General features: G+C 48.7%; 1 protein-coding gene across 1 annotated transcript in view; it reads left to right on the top strand.

Annotated features, from left to right (window-relative positions):
• The first annotated feature begins 551 nt into the window (after nt 1–551).
• The window catches only part of LOC112554012 (repulsive guidance molecule A-like), a 38104-nt gene continuing 26032 nt past the window's right edge, over nt 552–12623 (top strand). The window contains 1 exon segment of the mRNA XM_025221567.1: nt 552–1277. Within this exon segment, the coding sequence (XP_025077352.1) occupies nt 1264–1277 (14 nt within the window). The 5' untranslated portion in view covers nt 552–1263.

The following is a 12623-nucleotide window of genomic DNA, read 5'->3' as shown; positions in this document are numbered from 1 at the left end:
TAACTGCGAATCCTTCAGGTGCAAGTCGCGGAGGTGAGAGCAGGTGCGCGCCTATTATCTGCCGCTTGAAAGAACAGTCTTAAACGACGGGTGTGAAATGAGAAGCGATGAAAATGGAAAGTGGAGTTATGTACAAGGCGAAGGATACATTAGGCGCAGCGAATCCCCCGGGTACCCCAGCCACCCACCCTGCTCCCATCGACACTAAACCGTTGTACCGACAGCCATCTCCCCCACCCCCTATCCCGGTTATAAATCGCACTATCAAGCTAGCTGTCCCTCCCCTCCACTAACCCCTCCCTCTACCCCGCTGCTTAGCCTCAAGATAGCGACTGCGCGCGTTTAGTCGGGTGGGGGGAGTGGGCAAGGGAGGGAAGTGTTCGAAGGGAGGCAAGTCTTGTTCACGAGGGTGAAAAAGGATTGCAGACGATCTCGCCGCTCGGTGAGAGAGAGACACACACACGCGGGTTGAGGAGGAAGGGAAGGGAGGGGAGGGTCGTGGCGGGAGGGTGGCTGGGGGAGGGTGGCTGTCGGCGGTGTGAAGGACGGGAGGGGGTGGCGCTTATCTGGCGGCGTGATTGGCTGAGCGGCAGGCCCGCTATTGGCTTTGGCCTCAATCCATTGAGAGGCGCGGCGTAAGCGTTGCCAGCCGCCAACATCCCGCCAACATCCCCACACATCCCCACAGCTTGGGTGTCGTCTGCTTCGGGGGCCCCCCTTGCCTGCGCGTCTAGTGGGATATGTGTGTTTTTGCCAGGACAAGCTTTTCTACTCAATCTCGCTCTCGCGCCTGCCAAAATCTTGCCAGCCAGACAAGATAACAGCCCCGGGGTTGGAGACGGGGGCTCGGTGGCACAACGTTGGAAAGACAAGACGTAGATTACGTGGCTGGCAGTGGTCTTCAAGCTTTGGTGGGGTTGGGGAGGGAGACAGCACGCACCCTGGTGTCGGCCTCCACACTGTGCCACTCGTTCCTGGATTTGTGGAGGGCGATGTGCTGCGTACACAACGGATACCCTCGTGTCGTCTGCTCGTAATGTCCACGAAGCAAGGAGCCTGATGATCTTAAGACGACCCAAACATTTTGGCTGATGAAGCTTCGGTTTCCTGCTGATTTAATCTGCTTTAAAACCTGTCGTTTAATGGCTGCTTGGCATCCCTGATGCTAGTAGACCATGGAAGTGGCATTCCTCAAGTTTTGTAAGTAGAAGCAAAACAAGTGAGGATGAGATTGCTACGCTGGCTGGACAGAGGGCTTAGGCCATGGTGACATGGCGGTGAGTATTGTTTTACTTGTCAGTTTAATCATCCACTCCTTTCATCATGTAACTTGTTGACTGCCCACCCCTGGGTTAGTAATAGTCATGCATTGATCTGTGACTGGTGTAAGGCAGTTGTGTACAGTTTGTTTATGTTTTGTCTTTAGTGTCCGTGGGTGCGTTTGTACCCGTGTCTGTAAAGACATTTCAAGAATATTATTTCTAATTACTGTTTGCTACAATTACTCATCCTTGTCCCTGACTTTATCCACCGCCGACTTGCTCTTCGTTGCCACTTACAGGCACGCGCGTACACACGCGCACACGCGCTGTTTACACACTAACAACGCGCGCACACTCGTGGTCACATATACAGCTCGCACCGTGCACGTGCACACACGCACTACACAATATCTCTCGGAGTGTACCGGGTAGGAAGTAATTTACCCTCGGTTTGCTAAAAGGAGCCACAAGGGTAGCGGGTAGCGCTGATAGATGACTACCACGTGGCGACTGCTCGCACATACCCGTGCAAACAGCGCGAGGTCGGGTGCAGTAAATCGCAAGAAGGTAAAAGGTGAAGGTTCACACACAGATACGGTGCTCCTCGCTCCACCAGTCAACCCTTGCCTCGGCGGCCACGATCCCAGCCCCCACGGTCGCTAAAATTATCTCAGAACAGAATTGCTTTTCCTCCCGGGGTCCTGAGGATTCAACTCGGCGCCAGTGGAACACGGGCGCGTGTAAAGTCGTGCGTGGAATGGTGCGAGGTGTTGCTGACCCGGGAATCCTTCATTGGGAGCTGAATATGTTTGGGGGTGGACAAGACACAACCAGTCTGTATGTGTGTGTGTCCACGCGTGCTAGTGTGAGTGGCAGAAAGTTAAACCCAGGAGCAAAGTGATGCTTATTACCGCCGTCCTCAGCGATGTCTGTCCGTTTTGCTACAAATTTGCACCTCTTGGCCCTCGAGAGCCGAGCGAGATTAGGGAGAAAAATATTCTGAGTGGAAAAGGTGAGGAAGGAGGAGGGTTGGGGGGACTGCATGTTTGACGCTGGCAGCACTGGCAGGGAGGGGGATGTGTTGTCAGAGCCCCCCCCCATACTTTGCTGTGTGTGGGGGGAGGGTGCAGGGTGGGGAGGGCAGAGGGCAGGGTGCGGGGTGGGGAGGGCAGGGTGCAGGGTGTTGTGAATGGCAGGCACCTCGTCAGCTCCGCTTTGTCGACCGACTTATCAGATCGCGAGGCGTGAATGAAGGTTAAGGAAAAGCGAGTGGAGGCGACCTGGGTACCCGCCTGAAAGTGTATCTACGAGGCTAAGTAAGCCTGCAGAGAGAGGAGGTTGGGTGGGATGGGTGGGGTGAGGGAAGTTTTCGTTAAAAAAAAAAGGAGAGAGAGAGACGCATCGCTGAGCTTTGTTCGGTTAGAGGCTTCCGGACGCCCTCCCTGTCCCTCCCTGTAGCGGGGGGAGAAGCCGCTGGAAACATTTCGTGTTCCGTGGAGAGACTCGACTGTACTCCGTGTCCACCGCTCGTACTCTGGGGACTACACATGTGATAGGATGCTTTGAGCGAGTGGAAGCTGTGACAGTGGAAATTAGCATTAACGATTGTCTCACGATGATTCAGGAGATGTTTCACGATTTTTGTATATCTGTGGCTTTTATTTCTGTGGACGAGGGTTTGGGTATTTATTTATAAGTGAGCGCCAGGCTGTAGTCCAGAGTGAAAATGCTGATCACCAGGGACAGAGTTCACCGTGAATACAATGACTAGAGTGGTCATATCACACTGAATAGAGACAGTAAATGGCAGAAAAACTCCCTGAACAGATTCCTTAAATTAAAGTGGAGATGACACTAGATGACACTTGTGTTGAGAATTAACTACGCAGACTGACAGTCAAATATATTTCAGCCTTGTGCATTTTTTATTAATCATTTTTTTTAAGAGTAGAAGTAGAATAGAATAAACGCAATGTTATTTTGAAGAAAGCTAACACATGACTTTGAACATTTCTATTTCATTTGTAGTCTGTGGTAGTCAAGTCAACAACATAATTTTTATCCTGTAAATAATTTTTAAGTCACCATGGCAGTATACATTTTTCCCACATTCCACGTTTTTTTTCATTTAATATTTTCCATTTTTTATTTTGCTGATAACAGTTTTTATGTTAAATACTGTTATAGCAAAATATGTGTACACATCTACACAAGCTGTACACATACAATGGGCATGTACAGAAAATCTTTCTAAACAAGCTGTGCACCACATCCACATCCTACATACCACTCCAGGTACTCTACAGTCACATCTTAATTGACTGAACATAAATAATATATACTTTGCTTATAATAGCTGTGATTAAAAATATTTTATTGTGATTTTTGCGCTAGTGAAATCCCTTTCCTTCCATCTAAGCACTAAAAGAAGCAAAGTCTCGTGTTTAACCTCCGACAATTCTTCTAAAGTCAGCGACAGGTAATTACAGGTGAGCTTTTGACTGACCTCCATCACATCCATCAGGTGTGACAAAATCCTGAGGGCGATAAACAAAGTGAGGGGGACATGATTGTATTGACCTCTGAGCTCAGTAAACAGTGTGTGTGCAGTGTGAGGTAGAGACAGACTGAGACTACAGGTAGAGACAATGTAGAGACAATGTAGAGACAACTATTACCAAGACTCATCACAATATGTTGCTGAAATATCTGGTGCCGGGGATGGCTACCCCTTACCCCAACTCCTATTTTAAAAGCCTGGCTCTGCCGTTGCCCTGTATTTGTCTGTTTGTGCCCCTCGTTCCCTCCATTTGTTTGCATTGGGTGACCTTTATCGACTTGACCACCAGAAGCCTGTTTGCATGAGAACTACTTGTTCAGAACTTCAAGGGTGCCCTCGCTATAGGTGGGCTGCACCTGACCTGACCACACACAGTCGTGGCCCATATATTTATACATCACCACCACCCTGGGCAGAGTCGCCATTGTTCCGTGTCCAGGCTACCATGTCCTTGACCCTGGCGGTGCAGGTCATTCCTTTCTCTCCACCCGGCAGGTGAGTGAGGTGTAGTCTTGACACAGGCTAACAGGTACAGGGGTACAGGCTAGGAATTCACTCAGACTACTCCACATTTTTTTATTAATGTTTGTGGCAAAAAAACAAACAAACAAATTAGTTAAAGTTAAAAATTGTATTTGAGGTATGTGTGTGTGTGTGTTTGCAGATGGATGTCGAGATTGGGACTAACCCTCATTTCGATATACCCACCCTTTGCGGGTTACTGTAAGTGTTCACACATCCCCCTCTCCACCCCTTACCCCATCGGGTACCTGGTCCTTTGGGTCTGTAGTGATTTCTCCCCCGTGCACAAATCGTAGAGAGTGGGTTGGTGTGTGGGGAGGTTGGGCGGGTAGCAGACGCAAGTCAGAGATTTTTAGTCCCTTCACTCACCGTCCGATTCAGTTTTATTCACCGGCATCTTCCCACATGAGTGAAGAATCATTTATTTTTTTATAAAATAGGTTTCTTCTTTTTTTTTCCTTCTTCTTCACTCCGTTTTCTGCTCATGCTTGGTGTCGGGTTAGGGGGTTCGTACGGGGTAGTTTAGGAGAAGGAAACATTAATAGGAAAACCCGGCACTAAACAGCCGACGAGGGGAAGATGAAGAAGTGGGGAGACAAACACCTCTGACGAGAATTCTCTTCCGGAGTCAGCTGACCTCCCGCTGATACCCACCCCACCTCCCATCCTAGCAATTACTCACCCTTCCCTTCGTCTTTTTTTGTTCCCGACACCCGGATCGGGTTGCAGCGCCCTCTCGTGTAGCAGTTCACCAGCTTGAAGGCTTCTACCTAAAAAGCCTCCACCCCACCCACCCAAGTGGGTCTGACTCGTGACAAGTAACTTTCACACCCCGGCACACCCGGGTATTGCTAAGAGGGTAGAAATCCTGACAACTGATGCCGCGTCCCCTTAGAGTGGGCGAGTGTTGCTGATGGTGGTGGTTGACGATGTTCAGCAGTTTGGTAGTTGCAGATTCCAGAATTAAAAGCCAGAGCCGGTTGGCGGGTGTGCGACGTGTCTCATGAGGTGTCTGAGAATGAAGCACGTGATGTCAGCGCGCGCACACACACACATACACGCACGCGCTACCATCGGTCTCCCCTTCCGCCGTTCACTCTTCCCGTTCGCCTCCAGTTTTTTCCTCCGGCTTTGAAATTGAGTTCAACAGGCGCACACCAGATGTCGCCTCTATCGAGTTTTGTAACGAATTCTTTTGATGTGCGGAACCTAAGCGTTCGTCCGCTCCGACAGAAATCCCTCAACCCTTTCACCAGCCGTGGGGGCCTGGTGCTCGGTGTACATCGACTTGAGGGAGGGAGAGGACGGGAGGGCGAGTGGTTCAAGACGGGAGAGTCGGTCTGTCTCTCTGGTGTGTTGGACGGCCGGCCGCACGGCAGGCCTCAATCACGGACCGCTGTCAGTCCGCCTGTGATCTCATTGACCCTGTCAACCTTCTGGCGGACGGAGGGCCGAGCAGCCAGAGATCTAAAGAATTACGGCCCCTGCAGGCGAGAGAGGGCAGCACCAGGCGACGTGAGTGATGGGACTTGATGTAGGGGGCGCACGCTTCAGTGAAACGCTAACGAGGCTAATGAATCGCTCCCATGCTCAAGACGAGGACCAGGACTGGAGGAGACACAAGCTGACCACCGGACCCTCGGTCCACGGTGTGTGTGGGGTGGCGGTCACTGGGGTGGACGAGAGCGTGTCTGTGTCTCCATATCACATCTTATGTAGTAATGAAACATGTCAACAGTTTCTGGAGCTTATCCACCTCGTTTCTCATTCTCAGTCGTTCCGCTGTTAAACACTTTTTAACAGTCACAAAACAAACAATTGTACTGTATACAGAGCTGACGTCAGACTGCTGACAACTTGGTGTACATGTCACGTGACATAAACTGGTCGTACGGGGGGTGTCTTTTTGTTTTTTTTTCTCGCATGGAGATAGTTTTTCTGGCTGTTAGTGCTCAGTGACCATGGCTATGCTATGAAGCGAGAGAAGAAAAAATCCTTTCAATGGAAGTCACTGAAGTTGTAAATAAAATAAGTAACTCTGTTAAAACTACTTTAAAAAAAAACAAATTCGATTTACTTTAATTTCAGCTTGAACTTTAATATGAAGAATATATCGACTATACATTTCAGCGGAAGACAGAAAGTAGTAGGGTGGCTGGGAGCGGTCAAAGAATCAGATCATGCCGCAGACTGAAAGCCGAACAGAAAGAATGAAAACAGGGACGATTGCCGGTTACCTAGTGTTCAGTCTTGTAGCCTAGTGGACATTTCTTGGCTAGAGAGCTTCCATCCCTCCTGACAAGTGCCATCACCTCTCCTCCAGGTTAAATCCGTTTGTACCCGTTGAGCGGCGAAGGTTCCACCCGCAAGTTCCTTGTTAACATGTGAAGTCTTTAGAATTTCAGGTTTTACTTCTTGTGAACCTTGTTCGTGTCACATTTTATCACAGGTCAAATTGTTTAGTGTTGACATCACAGAGCTAACGTTGAAGACAATGAACAGATGACGTAACAGTGACATGACCACGTTCGTCACTAACAAAGGTCACGTGACCAGACATGGCGTCACCTGTTGACCGGTCACACTCCATTGCTGCCGGCAAAGTGCGCGCGCACGTAGACAAGCAACGTAAGAACTGTCAGCCTACTGATGACCCTCACACCCTCAACCTGTCCACCCGGGGCATCACGAGTGGCTGCACAAGTGTCAGTCATGGAGTCAAGCGTGTCAGCTGTGACTGACAAGACTGACAGGTGACATTCAGTTCGTGTGCCGGTGTCAGTCGGGTTGTCTCCCAACAACAGACGGCGCTGCTACAAAGACAGTAAAGACCTAAACTGTTTCTCAAGATGCTGGCCGTGAGCAGCAACTACAATACAACCACAACATCCATGTTTTTTGTCAGCAGACTTGATAAACAACGAATTGTTTACGTTTAAAATTTTGTTATTTACGAAGGTTCGGCTTTTGTGTATTTGATGGCTTTGCCAAGTGGAGATTCTTTTGTGGAGTTGCCGGCGGTGTTTGGGGAGTAAATGTAACCTGCAGCAGGTGACTAGCACAGGTGAGTAGCACAGGTGACTCTACAAAAGCCACGGATGGCAACAGCTACAACAGTTGTTGGAAATGCTGGTGTGGGTAGGGGGTGGGACTGGAAGCCACCCTCACACTTTCCCTCGCGCGCATGCAAGATAAACACACACCGGTGTGAAAGTATCAGGCACAAGCAAAATAAAAAAATAAAAAATAAAAAATAATAAATAAAAAAATCGTGAGGTATAAAATGTTAAAAGGGTAGCCAGCTATCGCCACCCCAGGGTGCAGTTGTACGCGGAAGTGTTTGGAGCTTCTCACGAGAAGAGTACAAATAATCGCTCGCTCTCCGTGCGCGTGCACACACACATATATATATCAGAGAGGGTAGATATAACTATTTATATTCACTGTTATCCTTATTCGTATGAATATATCTATACAGCAACATTTTCCTCTATTTTAAACAATTTCTCTCGGAACTGTTTATACATTTTTAATTGTTTGAATAGAACATTATTTTTATGTTTATTGTCGACACACCGTTTTATATACATTACACATTTAGCAAATCATATTTTTATTTCAAAGCCTGATGTACCCGCTTTGACAACTAGCGAAAAAAAATTGTCATCTTACTTTCTCTAGGTTGTTCAGGGTACTTACTTGGGTAGGGGGCGGGGCGGCCTCGCTCTGTTCAAGTCCATGGAGTTTTGGTGAAGTCTTCAACACGGTGTAATTAATTTGTTTGTATGTCAAATGTGATTTTCTCTGAGGCGAAAAGAATGGAGATCTGTGGATCGAGAATAAATATAAGATGCCGACTAGTTCTCCATCTGTGTTTTGGACCGTTGATAGCGGCAGTTAGTTCACCTCGTCTCGGCTTGTGAACAGTACCAACTGTGAACATGGTGAGTACGGTGGTGACGTGTTTCCGTTATTCCCAGGGTGGTGTGAGGACACCAGAACAGCGGACATGTCAGCAGACGGCAAGTGTTTTGTCGCCAAAATATTAAAGCAACAACTGGCGATGTGGCTGCCAGTGACGTCACCACAACTCTTGTGACGTCGCCAGCGTGTGCACGCGCGAGGGGAGGGGTGGGCTGATGACACTCGCCTGACGTGTAACGATGATCGTCCAGGGGCAGGTCCCAGCTGACAATGACAGAAAATATCCAGTGGCGCGAGTCGCCCTGCAACCGAGGAAACAGTCGCTTGGCCCCACAGCCTCCGTCACTTCCACGAACCTGACCCTCCCGGGGGGGCAGGGGACGACGGCGCCATGTTTGATCGCCGTTTGAAACCAGCCGACATCGCAGCCCGGCCTTTCCTCGCAGTGGGAAAAAAGCAGTGGAGGAGATCGGCTGGTGGAATGAGGTTTGGGGGTGGACTCCATGATTTCTACGACCCAGCGACTCGCCCACAATAAATACCCTTATACCCGGTTCTGTTGTCCTACCACTCTCATTTCAAAGCCGTGTAATTTTTGGGGGTTTTCTTTTTTTGTTTGTTTGTTGTTGTTGTTGGTTTTTTTGTTTTGTAGTTAATGGCCTCAAGTTTCGTTAGGCGCAACAGCACATTAATCCGACTGACCAACACGAGAGCTTGGCTGTTTTAAAATATTCAGACCAGCGGAAACACCGTCAGTTGGTAACAATAACTACATAACATTTGCCAACATTATTTTAAAAAACATCCGACAGTTTGCAGTTAAACGTTTCATAAAACAATTTAAACAATAATTTCTTTACACTTGCACACAATGAACGTCACCCTTGAAGTTGTGTTTTTGGCACTTAAACATGGGAAACATGGTTTGCATTTATTTTTACAAATCTTATCCGTTATATCTCCTATTTCTGTGTGAAACTGTCGTACAAGGCGCGAAAAGAAGAAGTGAGGAGGAAATTAAAAAATATATAAAGATTGGAGGGAGAGACCTTTCGGGGAGGAGAAGAAGAAAGTCCACACTTTGCCCGAGGCTCAGAAATGTCGATGTCAAACTTAACGGCCGGGTTTCAGAGAAGTTCAGTTCAAATCCCCAGACAATGGTGATTACGAATGTTTGGCCACGGCCAGTAATGTTAGACATCGATGGTGTGTTGTTCTCAAAAGGCGAAAAATAAAAGTCAGTTTGGATGGAAAATAAACTTTCGCGCTCAGTGCCGGGATCAGTAGACGACAACGGGTGCATTTTCCACCCCAGCAGTGAGAGCTGCGGCACAACCATGGGCAGCAATCGTGTGGCGAAGGAAGGAAAGGCAGGGATGGGGGCTGAACAAAGAAGTTTATGACAAGAGAAGATAATTAAATCTGAGATGGATAACAAGGCAGGAAAGATTGGTCGTTCTTTCAAATTTCATGAAGAATTTGACGACGGGCGACGATTGATGAGTACGTGGGCTGAGGGAGTCTGCGAGGTGGATGTTGGTGATGAGGAGATGGTACCCAATGCATACACAATGTCCAGCGGCGCCGCGGCTCCAGACAACAGCTCGAGGGACGAACCCCCGCAACGGTTTCCGCACAGACATGCGCAGACACACGCATTTCACGAACACGACCCACAGACGCATTTGTCTTGCGAGGAAGGAGTGATGGAGGGAGGAAGGAAGGTATAAACAGGCAGTTCAGGTCTGTTGCTGCTACAAACAGCTTTGTCTAGCGACAGGAACTGAATCAGTGACTGGACTGAGTACTGTCCGTTAATGACAGTTTTGGCTGAGGACTGAGTGATGGGGTAGCACCTGTAGTTTTGTCTACTTGTTGTCTACACTGTCTAGCGATTGTGACTGGCTCAGGGGACTACCCTTAATGACAGTTTTGGCTACAAACAGGGGTTGGCGCGGGGCTGTCGACATTTTTGTGTAGAAGCAGTGGTTGTTGGGTCGCAGACTCCCCGCTGGTGGCAGTTTTCTTGTTTGTATTTTGTTGTATTTTGTTGTAGCCACTTTTTGACTGACTCGCCGCGGAAATATTTTTACCTTCTGGCAACATCTCGCCAACTATTAGCGGCTGTCTTCATCGACACTTACATTGACTACATCATTTTTGTTAAATTGCTTTCTTAGGACCGATTGCTTACTGTTCACTAGCCTTGTTTATTTGGCTTTATTTGCGCCTCATCGACTTTCCGCTAATGTTGTTGTCCTTAGTAACGGAGACTTTTGATGTCTCGCTGACTCACCGGTTATAAATATTTTGTCTAGCGACAGAGAATTTGACTAGATTGCTAACACTGTGTTACAGTCTCCGGCAGTTAAAAATATTATTCATTAGGACGAACATGCCATCTGGGACTTTAGAAGGGAAGAGAGATAAACCCATAAACTTCATCGAGACGAACGGGCCGTGTGGGGGGGAAAAGGGGGGTAACCCATAAACTGTAAATAATTTATACCAAGACCTGCTCCATTGTGATGTTCCGCAGATAATCGCATCGGATGAAGGAAGGGAAATCAATAGAAAACCACAAACGCACGCGCACCAGTTTGCAAAGATGTGGCACATATTAAAACCCAACCCAAACCTGATACACGCGCCATTTGCAGTGCGCGCGCATGCTCATTACTCCCCCATGTCAATTACACAGAGTGCATTGCGCATGCGTGGGAAGTGGAACTAAACGCCTGGTGTGCTTGACGATTGGCGGTAATTATAATCACGTGGTAATCATGACGGCCTGACGGCGACAGTTTCGCGGTAGGAGAGGCAGGAGCTTGGTGAATGTACCCGGAGTACCTCCACTCCCCTCACCCGAATGGCGTGTACGTATTTGTTGTTGTTGTTGTTGTTGTTGTTGTTGACACGTTGTTTGCTGAGTGCGAGGTGTCTGACGAGGCATTAACTTCACACAAACAAACAATGGCAGTCGTTCCTCTAAAGTTTAACGACATGTCCGAGGTCTCGTGAAGAAAACCATTTTGCCGAGAGTGAGAAGATATGCACGGCAGCTGTTTGACAGTCCCGGCAATGAGTGTGGCAAGTAATTACTGGCAATTACCGGCTTGTCCAGCTGTGTACTGTCTTTCCAGACATCGCTCCCAAAACTATGTCTAACAATATTACCGGGTAGTTTGATTGAAAGTTATCGACTACGTGTCTCCGCTAAAGAAACATATCTTAGATATATATAAACAAATATTTATACAGGCGTATGAACACAGTCATCTCCAGCCAATCCCAGCAAACTAAGACTATCAGAGAGAAGTGAAGAATGAGGAACTGCCACGTCACACGTCCAACTATTTCAGAGAAATCATTTTTCACTTCGAAGACTTCAACTCTAACCATTTTATTTTACCTGCCACGTGCGATTACAAATATTTACTAGTTATCAACGGATTCGGTTGGAAATTCCTGCTGGGTTGAAATGGCTACCCGCCCAGAATACCACGTGACGTCGGGACTACGTCCACAGCCGCCAGACGTGAGGTAATTACGTCGTTGTTCCCGTGTCCCTGTAGCCGGTGGGGGATACAACGGGGTACGGCGGTGCTGGGCTGACTCGGGTTACCCCGGCGTCACGAGCAGCCTCGCGCATGTCGACAGGGCACAGGGCATGGGGCACGGGGCACAGGGCACTGCTGGCACAGCGGCGTGTCAGGGTTAATGAGTGAGTCACGTTCACTGTCACCTCTCCGTCGTGGCCAGGCAAACAGCAAAGGGGGACAGACGGGTCGTCCTCCATTGTTAGGTAGAGTTACCTTCCCGGAAACCGATCTGTTGTCGGAAGAGAGAGAAGGGGAGAGGTGGAGAGATACGATGATGTAAGCCTGCGAGGATGCGGAGTGCCAGAGGAACGGTTACAACTGCTGTGGGCAGACTGGCAGGGAGCCGGGGTGGGCATGGTCGGGTGGCTCCAGCTTTTACTAGTCTCTTGTCACTTTACACCTGAGTGGCGTCCCTCTCCCCCGTTATTGCTACAACCGGGTAGCATAGGAGGCGAATGGAGACAGGTCTCCTCCCCGACCTGCGACATCACAGCATGGCGACAGGTGGGTAGGGCGTCTGATCATCTCCCTCCTAAGATTGTCAGACCAACCACAACAGCAATTGCATCACCGACAGCTGTCGCGAACCCTGAAGTTCTGTCAGACCCTGGGCAAGTAGGAGGAGGTGGCCCAGTGGGCTGTCCATTTACCAGGGCAAGATCAGACAGCCGGACTGATGATGACATCCGTGTCCACTCCCCCCGCTGGCTTTACATCTGACATGGCGGCTAGAGGGTTAATGTGGGGGTTTAC

Source organism: Pomacea canaliculata, linkage group LG13 (assembly GCF_003073045.1).
Source record: "Pomacea canaliculata isolate SZHN2017 linkage group LG13, ASM307304v1, whole genome shotgun sequence".
Classification (NCBI taxonomy): domain Eukaryota; kingdom Metazoa; phylum Mollusca; class Gastropoda; order Architaenioglossa; family Ampullariidae; genus Pomacea; species Pomacea canaliculata.
Note: the sequence above shows the minus strand (reverse complement) of the source record. Positions and strands in the feature narration are given on the sequence as shown.